Here is a 13,135-nt window from a genome sequence, read left to right as displayed (position 1 = left end):
AAAAGAGTCGTGCCCCACAATGTTCATTGCAGCTCTATTTACAATAGCCAGGACATGGAAGCAACCTAAGTGTCCATCAACAGGTGAATAGATAAAGAGGGTGTGGCACATATATACAATGGAATATTACTCAGCCATAAAAAGAAATGAAATTGAGTCATTTGTAGTGAGCTGGATGGACCTAGAGACTGTCATACAGAGTGAAGTAAGTCAGAAAGAGAAAAACAAGTACTGTATGCTAACAGATATATATGGAATCTAAAAAAATATATATATATATATATGTGTATATATATATATATACACATATATATATATGGTTCTGAAAAACCTAGGGGCAGGACCAGAATAAAGACACAGACATAGAGAATGGACTTGAGGACACAGGGAGGGGGAAGGGTAAGCTGGGATGAAGTGAGAGAGTGGCATGGACGTATATACACTACCAAACGTAAAATAGATAGCTAGTGGGAAGCAGCCGCATAGCACAGGGAGATCAGCTCAGTGCTTTGTGTCCACCTAGAGGGGTGGGATAGGGAAGGTGGGAGGGAGACACAAGAGGGAGGAGATATGGGGATATATGTATACGTATAACTGATTCACTTTGTTATACAGGAGAAACTAACACACCATTGTGAAGCAATTACACTCCAATAAAGATGTTAAAGGAAAAAAAAGAATAACAGATTTACTGCTGCTCAATACTTACCCAAATCTCAGATGAGTGAGGCACTATAACATAGTTAATGCCTGAAGGATATGCCATGCATTTATGCCCTAAATACTTATAAATCTGTAGTTGGATGAAGTCAGGATAGCATCAAATTGCAGCCATGAATCAACTGTTTTGGCCCCTGTAAAATTATCTGTACTGAACAGTTGTGGCCATTATAATTTTGGCAGAATTTGAGGGACATCCTAAGAAGCAACCCTCAAAACACCATGCTAAATCTAAGGATGCTATTGGTAGCACTGTCCTCTTTTAGAGGAGTCATGGGTGGACACAAAATTGCTTTAGTTGCAAAATCAGGGACGAAAGTGCTATTTCTGGGAAATAGGTTTGCTTTTGTTTTCTGAATACTGAGAAATATGCATTTGATCATTTTTTGTTACTTACTAGAAAGACAGATTTGCTGCATGCATTTCACAAAGGATCCTTCCTCTTGTCTTCATCTCATCTTTCTCTTCTAGTTTTGGAATACTTTACCTTACATAGAATTTTATTTGACATCCTAAATTCTCTTGGGGACTTAGGTGAAGTATGAATAAACAAATATCATTATATTATTGATGGAAAACCATTTATTTTGTAAAAGGAAATCTGTGTTACTTGGTACCTAGCTGTTTTCAATGGTTATCTGATCAAAGGAGACAATCAGGAAAGATGGCAATGTGATAAAAAAAAAATTGCCAGGCATCTATTAACTCTATTAAGGGTATCTATCTGGATTAGTCCAGGTTTCAAAGATCCAAGTACGTACATCTTTGTTTTGTAATAGCAAATGCAATGATTGTGGATAGTCGCTGAACAAAGAATCATTAGCATCTTAATACCCAACACTGATCCTCTCACTAAGGACATTTTTACTTGGAATCACAGAAGTTATATGCATGCACCGGGAAATGTATAATTTTCTAATATATGGCTTAATAAGTTGTGTCTGATTTAATACACAGAGCTTAGTGATAAATACGAAAGAAATACAGTCTATTATGCTTGTGGCATGTTACATTTTTTCCAAGTGTTGATTTTTAATTTTAGTTAAAAATATTGTCTTGATTTTCTGTGATATGTGAAGACAATTTCCTCCTGTTCTCTACTCCCAGCTTTGTAGCCTCTAAGAAGGTACATTCTTACAGGTACAAAGCTGGGAGTGGGAAAAAATACATACATACTATGCCATTTTATATAAGAAACTTGAGAGCATCCATGAATTTTGGTATCTACGGGGGCTCCTGGAACCAATCTCCCATGTATACTGAGCGACAAGTATATTAGTATGATAAGGGGAGCACAATGCTAGTATTCAGGTATTGAACAGCATCATCTCTGGGTCGGTAGTTTGGGTAAGCACATTATCTAAACATATTCCCAGGTATGGTGTTGTATACTGCAGGCAGAATGACATAAACAGCAGCACAGCTACTATCCAAGATAAAGAAAAAAATATTCCAGCCCTTCTGTCAGTATTTCTATGGACTATCACCTATGTTTAACGCCTGCTAATTGATAAGGCTAATATTTTCCATAGATGGAATCTACAGAGCTGTCAGAATAATTATTTGACAATAACAAATTTAACCAGACAGCAGAACATCTTAGCTACATGGCTTAAACAACTGGCTAGACTAATCCTGACTCCCTTAATTATTTTGCTTGGATGCTAGAATTATCTGAGATTGTTATTAACTGGACCTTCCAAACCTTTGGAAGCCAATGAGCTCAGGTTTCGAATTGGAGTTGTGGATTTTGATTTGACCTAGCCATCTCCCTGTTGATCCAATCTGAGCCTCTGGGTGGAGAAGTTAAGAGAGCAAGCAGAACGCATTTTCCAAACTATAGAAGGATGAGAAGTAAATTCTCCTTTTAATCTGTAATCATCTGCTACATGCCTGCCTTCTCAGCTCTATTTTAGAAGAGTCACATGGCTATTCTTTTTTGTTTTTCCTTTTAGCATGCCAATTTGTATTTTATTTATAACCAATTATAGGGCTGTTAATAAGAAAAATATTTGCACTATAAACACATAAAGCACCAGCTTTGATTGTCTGTGAATAAAGGCCAAGGAGTCTGTTAAAATAACTGTCTTGGCAATGTGCACAAAACCATATAAGTCAACAGCAGGGAATGTTACAAGAAAGCAAGATAAGTATAAATAATTTTCAGTTGGAACAAGCTTGAATATACATCAATGCAGATCCTTAAAGGAAATATTCTGGGCCAAACAGCGTGAAGGAATAAAATTATTATTTGTATCAGAGTCTTGGCATGTCATTTTTTATAAATTCTTTCCAAATAAATGTGCCAATAAATGTGTCACACCTTGCCAGGATAAATACCATGTCCACCTCCATTTTCTTTTTGATATATGATGCTCTTTTTGATTATACTGAATTATCTAATACATAACTGCCTTTAGTAGACATTATTCATAAGTCATCTCTGAAAAGATCTGTGTTTTAATGCCCAGTTATAATTTTACTAAAATATGTTCCACCAATTATGTTTTTCTTCTGTTTTCATCCTGGGCCCGGAATTTGAAAACTTATGCAAAATACATACCTCACTTTTGATACCACAGCACTCTAGTCAGAAAATAATAAATTGATACACTTTAGAAAGACATTTCAAGTTCCAATTTGCATGCAAAGCTATAAATTAGCATAGTCTCTACGGTAACATTGGGTTAGGTTATGCTATTTTTGGTCTAGTAAATATCACTGAGACATGCATCTTTTAGGTGAAATTGGAAAGTAAAAATAGTTTCCAATACAAAACAAACCAACAGAATTTTCATTCTGAGTTTTAAGTTTCCAGTGCATTCAAAACAAATCAACCTGTACCTCTTCTATCTTCTTCTGCATGATCTTCCATTGACTTTCCCATTCCTTTCTTTCATTGTCAAACTGGTCCAGTAATTCCATCTTTTCCTTGCGCCAGTTAGTCTCTGTGTTCTCCCACTGCTTATGTAGGTCCATGGCAACCGTGTGAGTGTTAGTGAAGGGGTGTTTCTGCCCGTCTCTGCCTTCTCTTAACTGTTTCTTGGAAGCTTGGAGTTGTTTTATTTGAAGCAGTCTCACTTGCCTTTAAAACAAAGCCTAATATAAACATAACAAGAGAGAGTTCCAAATCCATGTGCTTTCTGGAAACATTTTATCAGTTTGTCAAGAGCCATTGACATAAACAAACTTTAGGAAAATTGGACTCAAAAGAAGAGATGACAAAAATATCTGCCTAAGGAGAAACTAACAGTCAAAGAAAAAAGTATCATCCAAACTTTTTTTCTGCCCCTTTCTGAGACCAGACAGTAAAATTACAGTGGACAGGATGGTTAAATGCATGTGTGAGATATAAGTATTCCTTTAACTAACCACCTAATCTAAACATAGAATTTTTCATGAATATCTAAGAGTGGAAGTATGAAATTCAACTGTTTAGTCACGTCTACACAACTGTGGTAGATTCTGCTGCAATGGAATTACTCCTTCTGTTCTGATGCAACCAGATTATACATTTCTGTGACTTAAAGTCCTGAGGTGGTGTTGGGCTACAATCTCAATTTTACACTCATAGAGTTCAAGCTTGTGGCAAACATGATTACTGTATCAATAAGACCCCAATGTTGGTAGTAAGTCTGGGACTGATGTATCAGTAAGAAACCAAACTAAAGCATAAAAAAATATTGTCATTATTTTATTTCATCAAGTAAAATGTAAAAGCAGCAAAATTATCCTGAAAGCCATATGTTAACACTTATCCATGCTCTTTTTTCCTTCTAATAGACTATATATCAGAACCTATCTTCTGATACTGAATACAGAGAAATGAAAAAAATGTTTTCATCAGTTTGCAGGGAAATTCTTGATCATATTAAGGAGTGACTGAAATAATTAGATTTCTAGCATTTAGGGCATGTGTTCATTCAGGATCTGAAGAGGCACTTTAAAATACCCGATTGGTAACTCTGTTATAAATCACCTAAAATTTCTGAGATTTATTTATATTAAAATGGGGGATATCCACAGGGTTATTACGAAGATTAAATGACATATGGACTACAAATTGGTTTGAGAAATATAAAATTTCCCCTATTTTTTGCTTTAAAAAAATCTTGTGCTGACATCCACTGAAAATATTTTTATTACTGAAGTCAGATACATTTTTTAATGGGTAGAAAAGCACATTTAAAATGTCTGAATCTCCTAAGATAATCACGCCTATAAGAAGTCTTAACTTTTTAGCTTTTAAAAAGCTGAAGAGTTGGCCAAAAAAAAGCCAATTTGGCCATGACCAAAATGCCTTAACTTACCAGGTGGTAGCTGATGCTAATTTTGAGCAAAGTTCTCGAGACTCAGTAGCTGCCTGGGTTCTGGGATTGTCTAATGAAGCCCACATAACCAGGAAGCAAGCCCCATTCTGCAGGCATAGAAGATGGCCGCATATTTTATATCCCAAATATAAGATAAACATAGAAGACATTAGATTTTTGTCAGACTGCTCTGAACATGCATATCCAAGTGGTAAACTGTTCCAAACATGTATTTTTGAGTTGCAATCTATTAATGAATTATAATAGACTAATAAGGATTTTAAAATGTCAGTGCTGTATGCAGGGCTCCACCCTCAAAAACACCCTAATATTGGGATCTATATGGTTACTCTTCTTTCAAAAATTTTGCTACAGATACTTTGATCATCCTTACCTATTTCTTTGGCACTCACAAAACTATGACTAATTCAGCCAAGAAAAACAAGTCATTACAGATTTAGCCATTAAAAACAGTATCACGTCTCATTTTATCCACTCAGCCGTGTCTTTTTTCTAATCTCATTTTCCATCCTCTGTCATCCTTCCTCCCTTTTGCTACCCTCCAATCCTGTGAGACAGTGACCACAAGTACCTGCCACAGCAAATGCAAGTTGCCCCCAAATAAATGTGTCGATGGAGACATAACAAAATGAAGATTGTAAAGAATGTACAGAATTTTGTGTTTTGGTGAAGCTGTTATTGATCTTGATTACCTATTAATTTCTAGGTTCATCTAATAACTATTCACAGGCAATGCAGACGGTGCTAATTTTCAGAGACTGCAGACTGCTTTAAACTATATGTAATTAACTGTGAGCTGAAACTATCTTGCTGACTAGCAGGTATTTAACATTGAAACTTCTTAGGAAGAGTGAAGTGGTTTAAGACGTCAAGAGGTAGTTGCAGATAACAAAGGGTGTTACAGAAAGAGAGCAGACTAATTTCAAGCTACCTGGAGAAGAGGTGCTATGATACTCCATGTTTCATTCTGTCTTTAAACACTAAATGTTCAGAAATCATCGTGAAGTTTCTCCTACAATTATGTAGCAAAGGGCTCCAATTTTTCTTTTTATTTCTAACTCTTCTTGAACCACTTCCAGGTCCAGGTGAAAGGGCACCAGACCCTTTTCTTTTTTACCTACCTGAAGAATATCATTCAGGAAAACCCTCAATCAGGCTTGCTCCTGGTAACAGGACTATACATGAACCCAGATAATGTTCCCGAAGCAGACAGAATCCTGCACTTAATTGCAAAGCGCCAAATTCATCACTTAATACGGAGAAGGGCCAATCTACAGGGCTTCCCCTTTCCAGGACCAGAGCAATATCTAGTGCCTTAAAATGTAATGGTTATGGATAAAAAACAAGCCTTGGAAGAAAATTCCTATAGGGCAATATCTGTGCCAGTTTCTGTGGGAGGGTTTATTTCACCTTTCTAGTATCTATGTCTTGTCATAAATGTCAAATGTAATACGGTTGAATATATTGCTTTCTCCTCTAAAAATAAAGTGGGGTCCATAGAGTTTTGGGAGAATTAAATGTGCACGAAAGAGAATGCTTAATCAAAGCGACTAACACTGTTTTGGATCATAATGCTCAGTAAATGCCTGTTTCTTGGTTTCTTCCTTCTGTCCTTGTCTCCCTCCCGTTTTGTGTTCCCCCTACCCTCCTTCCTTTTATTTTGTGTTCCCCCTACCCTCCTTCCTTTTATTTATCTTCCTCTAGAATAAAACTGATTTTGATTTCATTAGAAAATTCATAGAAGCAAGTGTAATTGTGTGAACTCATATTTTTAACAGTTTTCCTTTGCCCTCAGTATTTTTCAAGTATTTTAAGAATACAAGGCAGGTTAAATATTTAGGAAATGTTTTTATTGTTAGCAAAAATTTGAATAGACAAATCTTATATAAAACTGCTTTTGTTATAATTCTCCCTAAATGTTAAAAAAAAATCCAACTAATAGAGCAATCTTGTAGGGACATAACGTTCTGTAATGAAAAGTTATGGGGTAAAATGGCTCAGCCGTTCAAAAACTCAATTTCAGTGCTTTCTGCTGAGGCAAATATAAAAGTTCTCTTTGTTCCTAGTTGTCACTTGTTTTCGCCCACAGATATTGGTATCTCTGTGGGAGATAAGGAAGAATTTCTGCAATCTGCACCCTTCACTCTCCATTTCATTTCACTCCCTCCAGAATTTCATTCAGAATAAAATTTGATTAGAGCAAATATAAAAGGACAGAGGGAGCTGCACTACTTAGTCATGCACACGTTCTTCCCCCAACAACTCTAAGTGAGCATTACATAATCCATTTTAACCTACTTCCCCCTCCCCAAGGCCGGAAGCCAGAATTGTAGAGGGTTGTGAGTGGGTTGCATAAGTATGGTGATGGGAGGAAAACAGTTCTGCCAACCTTCCGGCCCTACTAGGAAGCAAAATTTAAGATTAACACAGGAGTTTCACAATAAATCATTTCTATTTCCCATGTTAGCCTCAAGTAGGTCACGGTAACACTTCTTCGTCTGAGGGGTGCTCCCTTCTTACTACACCTTGGTTGTTACCATTTCAACCTTCATCTCCCCCATTGAAAACTGGACTTTAGCCAAACAAATGAAACAGCGTTAGGGGAGTTGACTCGATTGCAACTTCTCTCTTCTGAGAGTTTTGTTCAGAGTGTTTGTTTCTTGCTCTCTGCTTTCCTTTTTATAAACATACTGCTTTTCATATAATTGAAAAATTTTCACTTGAAGGAGGTTACATATTCCAATAGGAATGCCACACACAGTAGGTACTGCCAATCTCACAATTCCTAGAACCATCATTTGCCTTGGAGATGCTTTGCTTCCTCTTAACTTTGAAGAATTAGGAATTCCCAGGTCTATACCCATCAGAGTTATGCACCATTTGCCTCCAAGATTCTCTAGCCCTTTCTCTAGGCTATTATGAATCACTTGCATCATTTCAACTGATTATAAGACCTTATTCCTCCCCTACTGTTCACTGGCAAATGCATTTCTGCAAAGAAAACTAAGACTTGATTTTGTTACAAAGCAAAAGGGAATTTTGAGAAATTGCTATTTCTTGCTACTTCAGCATCGCTCCTCATGTTCCAATAAGGTCAAAGGAATACTACCACGTGCAATTCTGAAGAAATCAATTTTGCCTTTTCATTTTATTATCTTCTCCTTGTTTTCTCTCCAGTTATATATTCAAACTAGAAAATATCCAACATACAGGGGCACCGATTTTACTTCTCTTAGCTCATAAAAGCTTTGAAAGACGCATTTGGCTTGGATAAACAAACACCTAAACTTAACCAGCTTAAACAGTAGAAGCTGTAGTGCTAAGGTTCCCTCCTAATTGCAGATTAACCCATTATGAATGGCATGCACTTCAACTCAAACCACAGAAACACTTATCATGCGGTAAGTAAACCATCAACTTGGATGAAATTTCACTGACTTATTTTTCACTGCAATTTTCAAATACCAGCAATTTCAAGGGTTGTGAACTTTACTTTGCAAATGTTAAAAAGTCTTCATCCTAATGAAAATAGTGTTCTAAAAAATAAATTTAGTGAAATCTTATGGTAGGGAAAGTGGTGTTCAAAGTACTGAGAAGCAGTGTTTCAAAAACTGTCTCAGAGAGCATATGGTACCATCAGTCCGGAGTCAGGAAATCCACTCACAGCAGCTGGACCTTCTCTTCCCTGGGAGTCAGTAAAATCCGTTACACACCCTGCCCCACTGTTTTTAAGCCAAGACACACTGAATCAGGCAGATGTTGAAATCACCCTCCACTTAAACAAGTATCTACAGTTTCAAATATGTCAACAGCGGCCCCTCTATATTTTGCCACAATTAGTCACTTGCTTTCAAACTGCCAGAAAGAAACATACCTTTTTGCTCCGGGGAGAAATCCTATGGATGTCCGACCACTGGTCAATCTAGCAATGGGAGGACAGCCGGTTGTTTTAAAAGAGAAAAGTCTCAGCACGGTGCCTCTTGCTTCTTTGCACAAAATGGGGATGCAAAATGAGTCCAACCATTCAACAGAGAGATACTGACAAGTCCCTTTGAAACCTCCACCATCTCACAGATCAAAAAGCTGCTCAGCTAATGTCACAGCAGCAGCTGAGGCTCCTGTGACGTCAGTTTCTCGGAGGCGGCCTTCAAGCCATCTCTTCCAACCAGAGCTCTGTAACTTTAGAGCAGCTCCCACTCTGGGTAAACAACTCCAGGTCCAGGACATTTTTAACTTTTATAAGGGAGCCCAGTATTTCCAAACTTGCCAAAAGAGCTGGTGTTAATATCACACAATGACAATGGCCAATTTTACATTCCATTTATTTGGAAAAGTTAACTCCTTTTTTACAGGCAAGAATCATCTCTTTGCCTACCTCTCTCTTTCCCCTTTTCAAATGTACTTTGCAGTGCCTTTGGAAGTTGGTTTCTGGATGTGGCAGAATATGTGTAGAAATTTTATGTATATAATCGCAAAAGATTTGTGAAAAGGTATCAAACTTCTGTCTTGAAATAAAGTAGAAATGGCATATATGAAGACCAGCCTTCTAGTTCTTTGTGATTCTGTGGCAGTTTGCTGCTTGTATCTATAGCGATGGTGATGTCTTTCTGCTAGTGGAACTCAGAGCCCGTGGGAAAGGATGATACGTATTGTGGTAAGGAAAAAACCAATGAGATACCCATGTACTTGTTTTCAGTGAAGGTGTGCTGCAACCTAATTCAGCAAATAAGCTACATAAAAGTTTAAATAATAAGGGCTTATCCTCAAGTCTAAAGTCTGTGTGGTCATTAAATAATCCCTGTCACATTATTTTTGCCTGCTTCCAGATTCCAGATAAATATTTCATGGGGAGTTAAAAAGTTTACTAAGAATAACCTGCTCATAGTAGGACTTTAGTACATGTAGGACAATTGAATGAAATCATACTTTGTGTTTTGAAAGCCTGGCATCAAAAGCAAAAAAAAAAGCAACCCCCACCCCCCCATCCCCAAATCTCAAAAGCAATAACAACAACAATAATAGTTAGAGTAATAACAGTGATGACTCATGGAGAGACAGCTCTCTGCAAGGCTCTGTGCTAAGTACTTCTAATATCTAATGTATCTATATCTTAGCTCACTCTCACAGAAAATGTGTCTGTAGATATCAACTCAAGTTTACTGATAAAACCAAGGTTCAAAGAGGCAGAGTATCTTGCCAAAATTCACAGAAACTTGACCACGCAGAGAAGTAGGTCTTGGAACCGGTTTCTCTAACTGAAGACCCTGGAATTTTGTCACAGAGATATTGGTTTCAAATTACTGCCACTACTTATCAGTGTGAACTTCGAGTTTGTTACTTCTGTAAGGGGATAATTATATTTACTTTGTAAGGATGTTGTAAGAGTATGAGGGGGTACTTACAGTGCCAGGCACTTAAGAAATGTTAGTTCATTCTGCCTTTGCCCTTATCAGGACACTCCGGACCTCTCTTCCGCTCCAGACCTCTTAATTTCCATGTGTCATTGGTAAATCAAATTAAGACTGTTTTCTACACCCCATCAGAACTTCAGATAATCTGTAGCTAATTACAGGAGGAATTATGCTGTGCTATCCTCTATACTATCCCTCAATAGTACCTGTTTCAATGCCCTTTTTCATGGATGTCCCAGTAATTATTTATTGCAGGTGCTTCATCTGCTTCTTGTCATGGTAAAGTTGACCTCAAATTATATCAAAAATAGAATAAAAAACTAGGCACAAAAAACTTTGACAGAATTTCTCCCAAGTCTACCATTAACTGTAGTTACCAACCCTTTCTGTTGAATAATTTTTATGTATATTAGCTAAAATTTCCATGCTATATTTCATACCCCAGAGAAATAAAGCAATGCAATTAGATGACTGCATACAAAGGCAATAAATACTCAGCTCAGGTATTTCTGAACCTTTCCACTAAAAACTTCTAAGAAAGCTTTGTTTTAAAAAGTTCCTGCTGTTATGTACATAAAACGAATGGATTTTGAAAACAGATGCTGGTATACCCAGCCCTATAGTGATATTCAGACATCGTGAAGCGCCTGACATTTTCAAGCAGGTGTCAAATGGCTGAAAGCCTTATGGAAAAAAATGCAATTTGTTGCACAATCCAGGTCACTTTTAATCCATTTAAATATTTAAACCTTCAAATATGAAAGTGACTCAAATTATTGCTCTATATATTAGAGAGAATTTGGAGGAATCATTCATATCTGATGTCATACTAATCCTATTTCAGTGTATAACAAATATGTAAAGAAATGCATGTAACAATTCTTAATGTAAAGTAAATGTAGAAACACGAGCTGCTATCAAGAAACAAAAAAAGAAAATCCTGGAAAGGGTTTGAAAAGATCTATATAAATGATGCAATTAAGCCACAAACTAAAACATTTTGGAAAGGGGGAAAGAGCAATGAGTGCATAAATGTCACTAGCAGGTGTTTCCAGACTTACAGAATTTTAGAGCCAGAAAGAACGCCTGAAATCATCTAGCCACGCTTCTAATTTTACAGCTGAGGAAAGAGGCCCTGATGTTAAGCCATTTGCTCAAGGTCACAAAGGCACTAACTAGCAATGCCAGGAATAGAATCCAGGTCTTCTAATTCTTGGAGGAGTGCCTTAAAGTTTAAAATTCCAAGGAGCTCAAGGAAGGGAACAGAACCCAGGGATAAGAGTTTGGGGCGTGAGACATTTATTTCTGGCTTTATTAAATCTTAAATTCAGTTCTCTTCTAAGTCCCAAATGAGGGAGCTAATACTTCATCTTCCAAGTATAACATAGGAGTCATATAACAGAGTATTTATCTTCATGGCCATTTATTTAAAGAGGTTTGTATCCTTCAATAATGTAAATCCTCGGTCAGAATACGAAGACAAAAGAATTTTAAATTAGTGATGGAAGAAAATCTAGGGATAAATGCACCAACTTTGCCTTTAGTATCCCACTGCACATTTAATTTACAGTTTTCTGTCTGAAGGATGATCTTGAAGCACCACGAAGCAGTTATTTATTTAATCTCTTTACACTGGGTGGCTTCTGATTACTTGCTTGTATAGTTTTTCAGCCCCTTCTTCTTTTACTCTTTAAACATATTTACCAGTTAAAGGGGTATTGTATTTCTATTTTCATTGTAAACGATATGGAAAAAATTGGAAAAGAGATTACTTTGAAAAACGGAACTCATTCTTATAGCATATTATAATTTAGAAGCTAGGGGACTTCGCTGGTGACGCAGTGGTTAAGAATCGCCTGCCACTGCAGGGGACACGGGTTTGATCCCTGGTCCGGGAAGATCCCACATGCCGCGGAGCAGCTAAGTCCGTGTGCCACAACTACTACGCCCGTGCGTTCTAGGGCCCGTGCTCCGCAACGAGAAGCCACTGCAGAGAAGCCCGCGCACCGCAACAAAGGGTAGCCCCTGCTCGCTGCAACTAGAGAAAGCCTGTGCAGCAACGAAGACCCAACACAGCCAAAAAAAAGAAGCTATTACATGTGGCATTTACAATTTTCAAAGCGCTTTACGATACATCTCAGTTGTTTAGCAGAACTCTCTTGAACATTAAACGATCTTCCATTCTTAGGGAGAGGTCTTGGGCATTCCAATTACATTCCACTTAACAAATATTTGTGAGCACCAGCTCTGGGCCAGCTGTAGCGTTAGATCCTGAGCACCGTTAGAAGAATAAGACAAATCTTTGATCTCAACAAGCTCCATCAACTCTGAAGATCCCTGAAATGTGACCTGCAGCATGACTGTCCACTTCCTGAGTATTCCTTGAAACAAATTTATAAGCAAATGTGGGGTGCTTCTCCTGGTAATCTCAATAGCGTTCCACTAACGGGACCACAGTTCCGTGTTGTGTTACTCTCAGGCCTTGCTGCACCCTGCAATCGCTCAAAGAATTATTTAAAAGTTCCTAAAGCTGGAACTTTCCTCCACTTTCTGAACTAGACCATCCAGGGGTGAGGCCCAGTTTTCTTAATTTTTATAAAGTTCTACAGCTGAGTCTGTGAAACTTGGTCCTGTGTTATTTGAGTCCTAGAATGACAGAGTTCGGACTCTGTG

The 13,135-nt window shown here is 37.5% G+C and overlaps 1 protein-coding gene across 2 annotated transcripts in view; it reads right to left on the bottom strand.

Moving 5' to 3' along the window:
• Positions 1-13,135, bottom strand: part of KIAA0408 (KIAA0408 ortholog) — a 35,619-nt gene that overhangs the window by 14,773 nt on the left and 7,711 nt on the right. Inside the window, exons 1-2 of one of the 2 annotated variants that reach the window (XM_049695652.1) lie at positions 8,926-9,724; positions 3,565-3,819 (exon numbers count right to left, since the gene is read on the bottom strand). In XM_049695652.1, coding sequence (XP_049551609.1) covers positions 3,565-3,699 — 135 coding nt within the window. In that variant the 5' untranslated portion in view covers positions 3,700-3,819; positions 8,926-9,724. Of the gene's footprint in view, positions 1-3,564; positions 3,820-8,925; positions 9,725-13,135 lie in introns of those variants that run through there. The other variant, XM_033407613.2, reaches the window with a different exon arrangement.

The sequence above is a fragment of the Orcinus orca genome, chromosome 12, assembly GCF_937001465.1.
Source record: "Orcinus orca chromosome 12, mOrcOrc1.1, whole genome shotgun sequence".
Classification (NCBI taxonomy): Eukaryota; Metazoa; Chordata; class Mammalia; order Artiodactyla; family Delphinidae; genus Orcinus; species Orcinus orca.
Note: the sequence above shows the minus strand (reverse complement) of the source record. Positions and strands in the feature narration are given on the sequence as shown.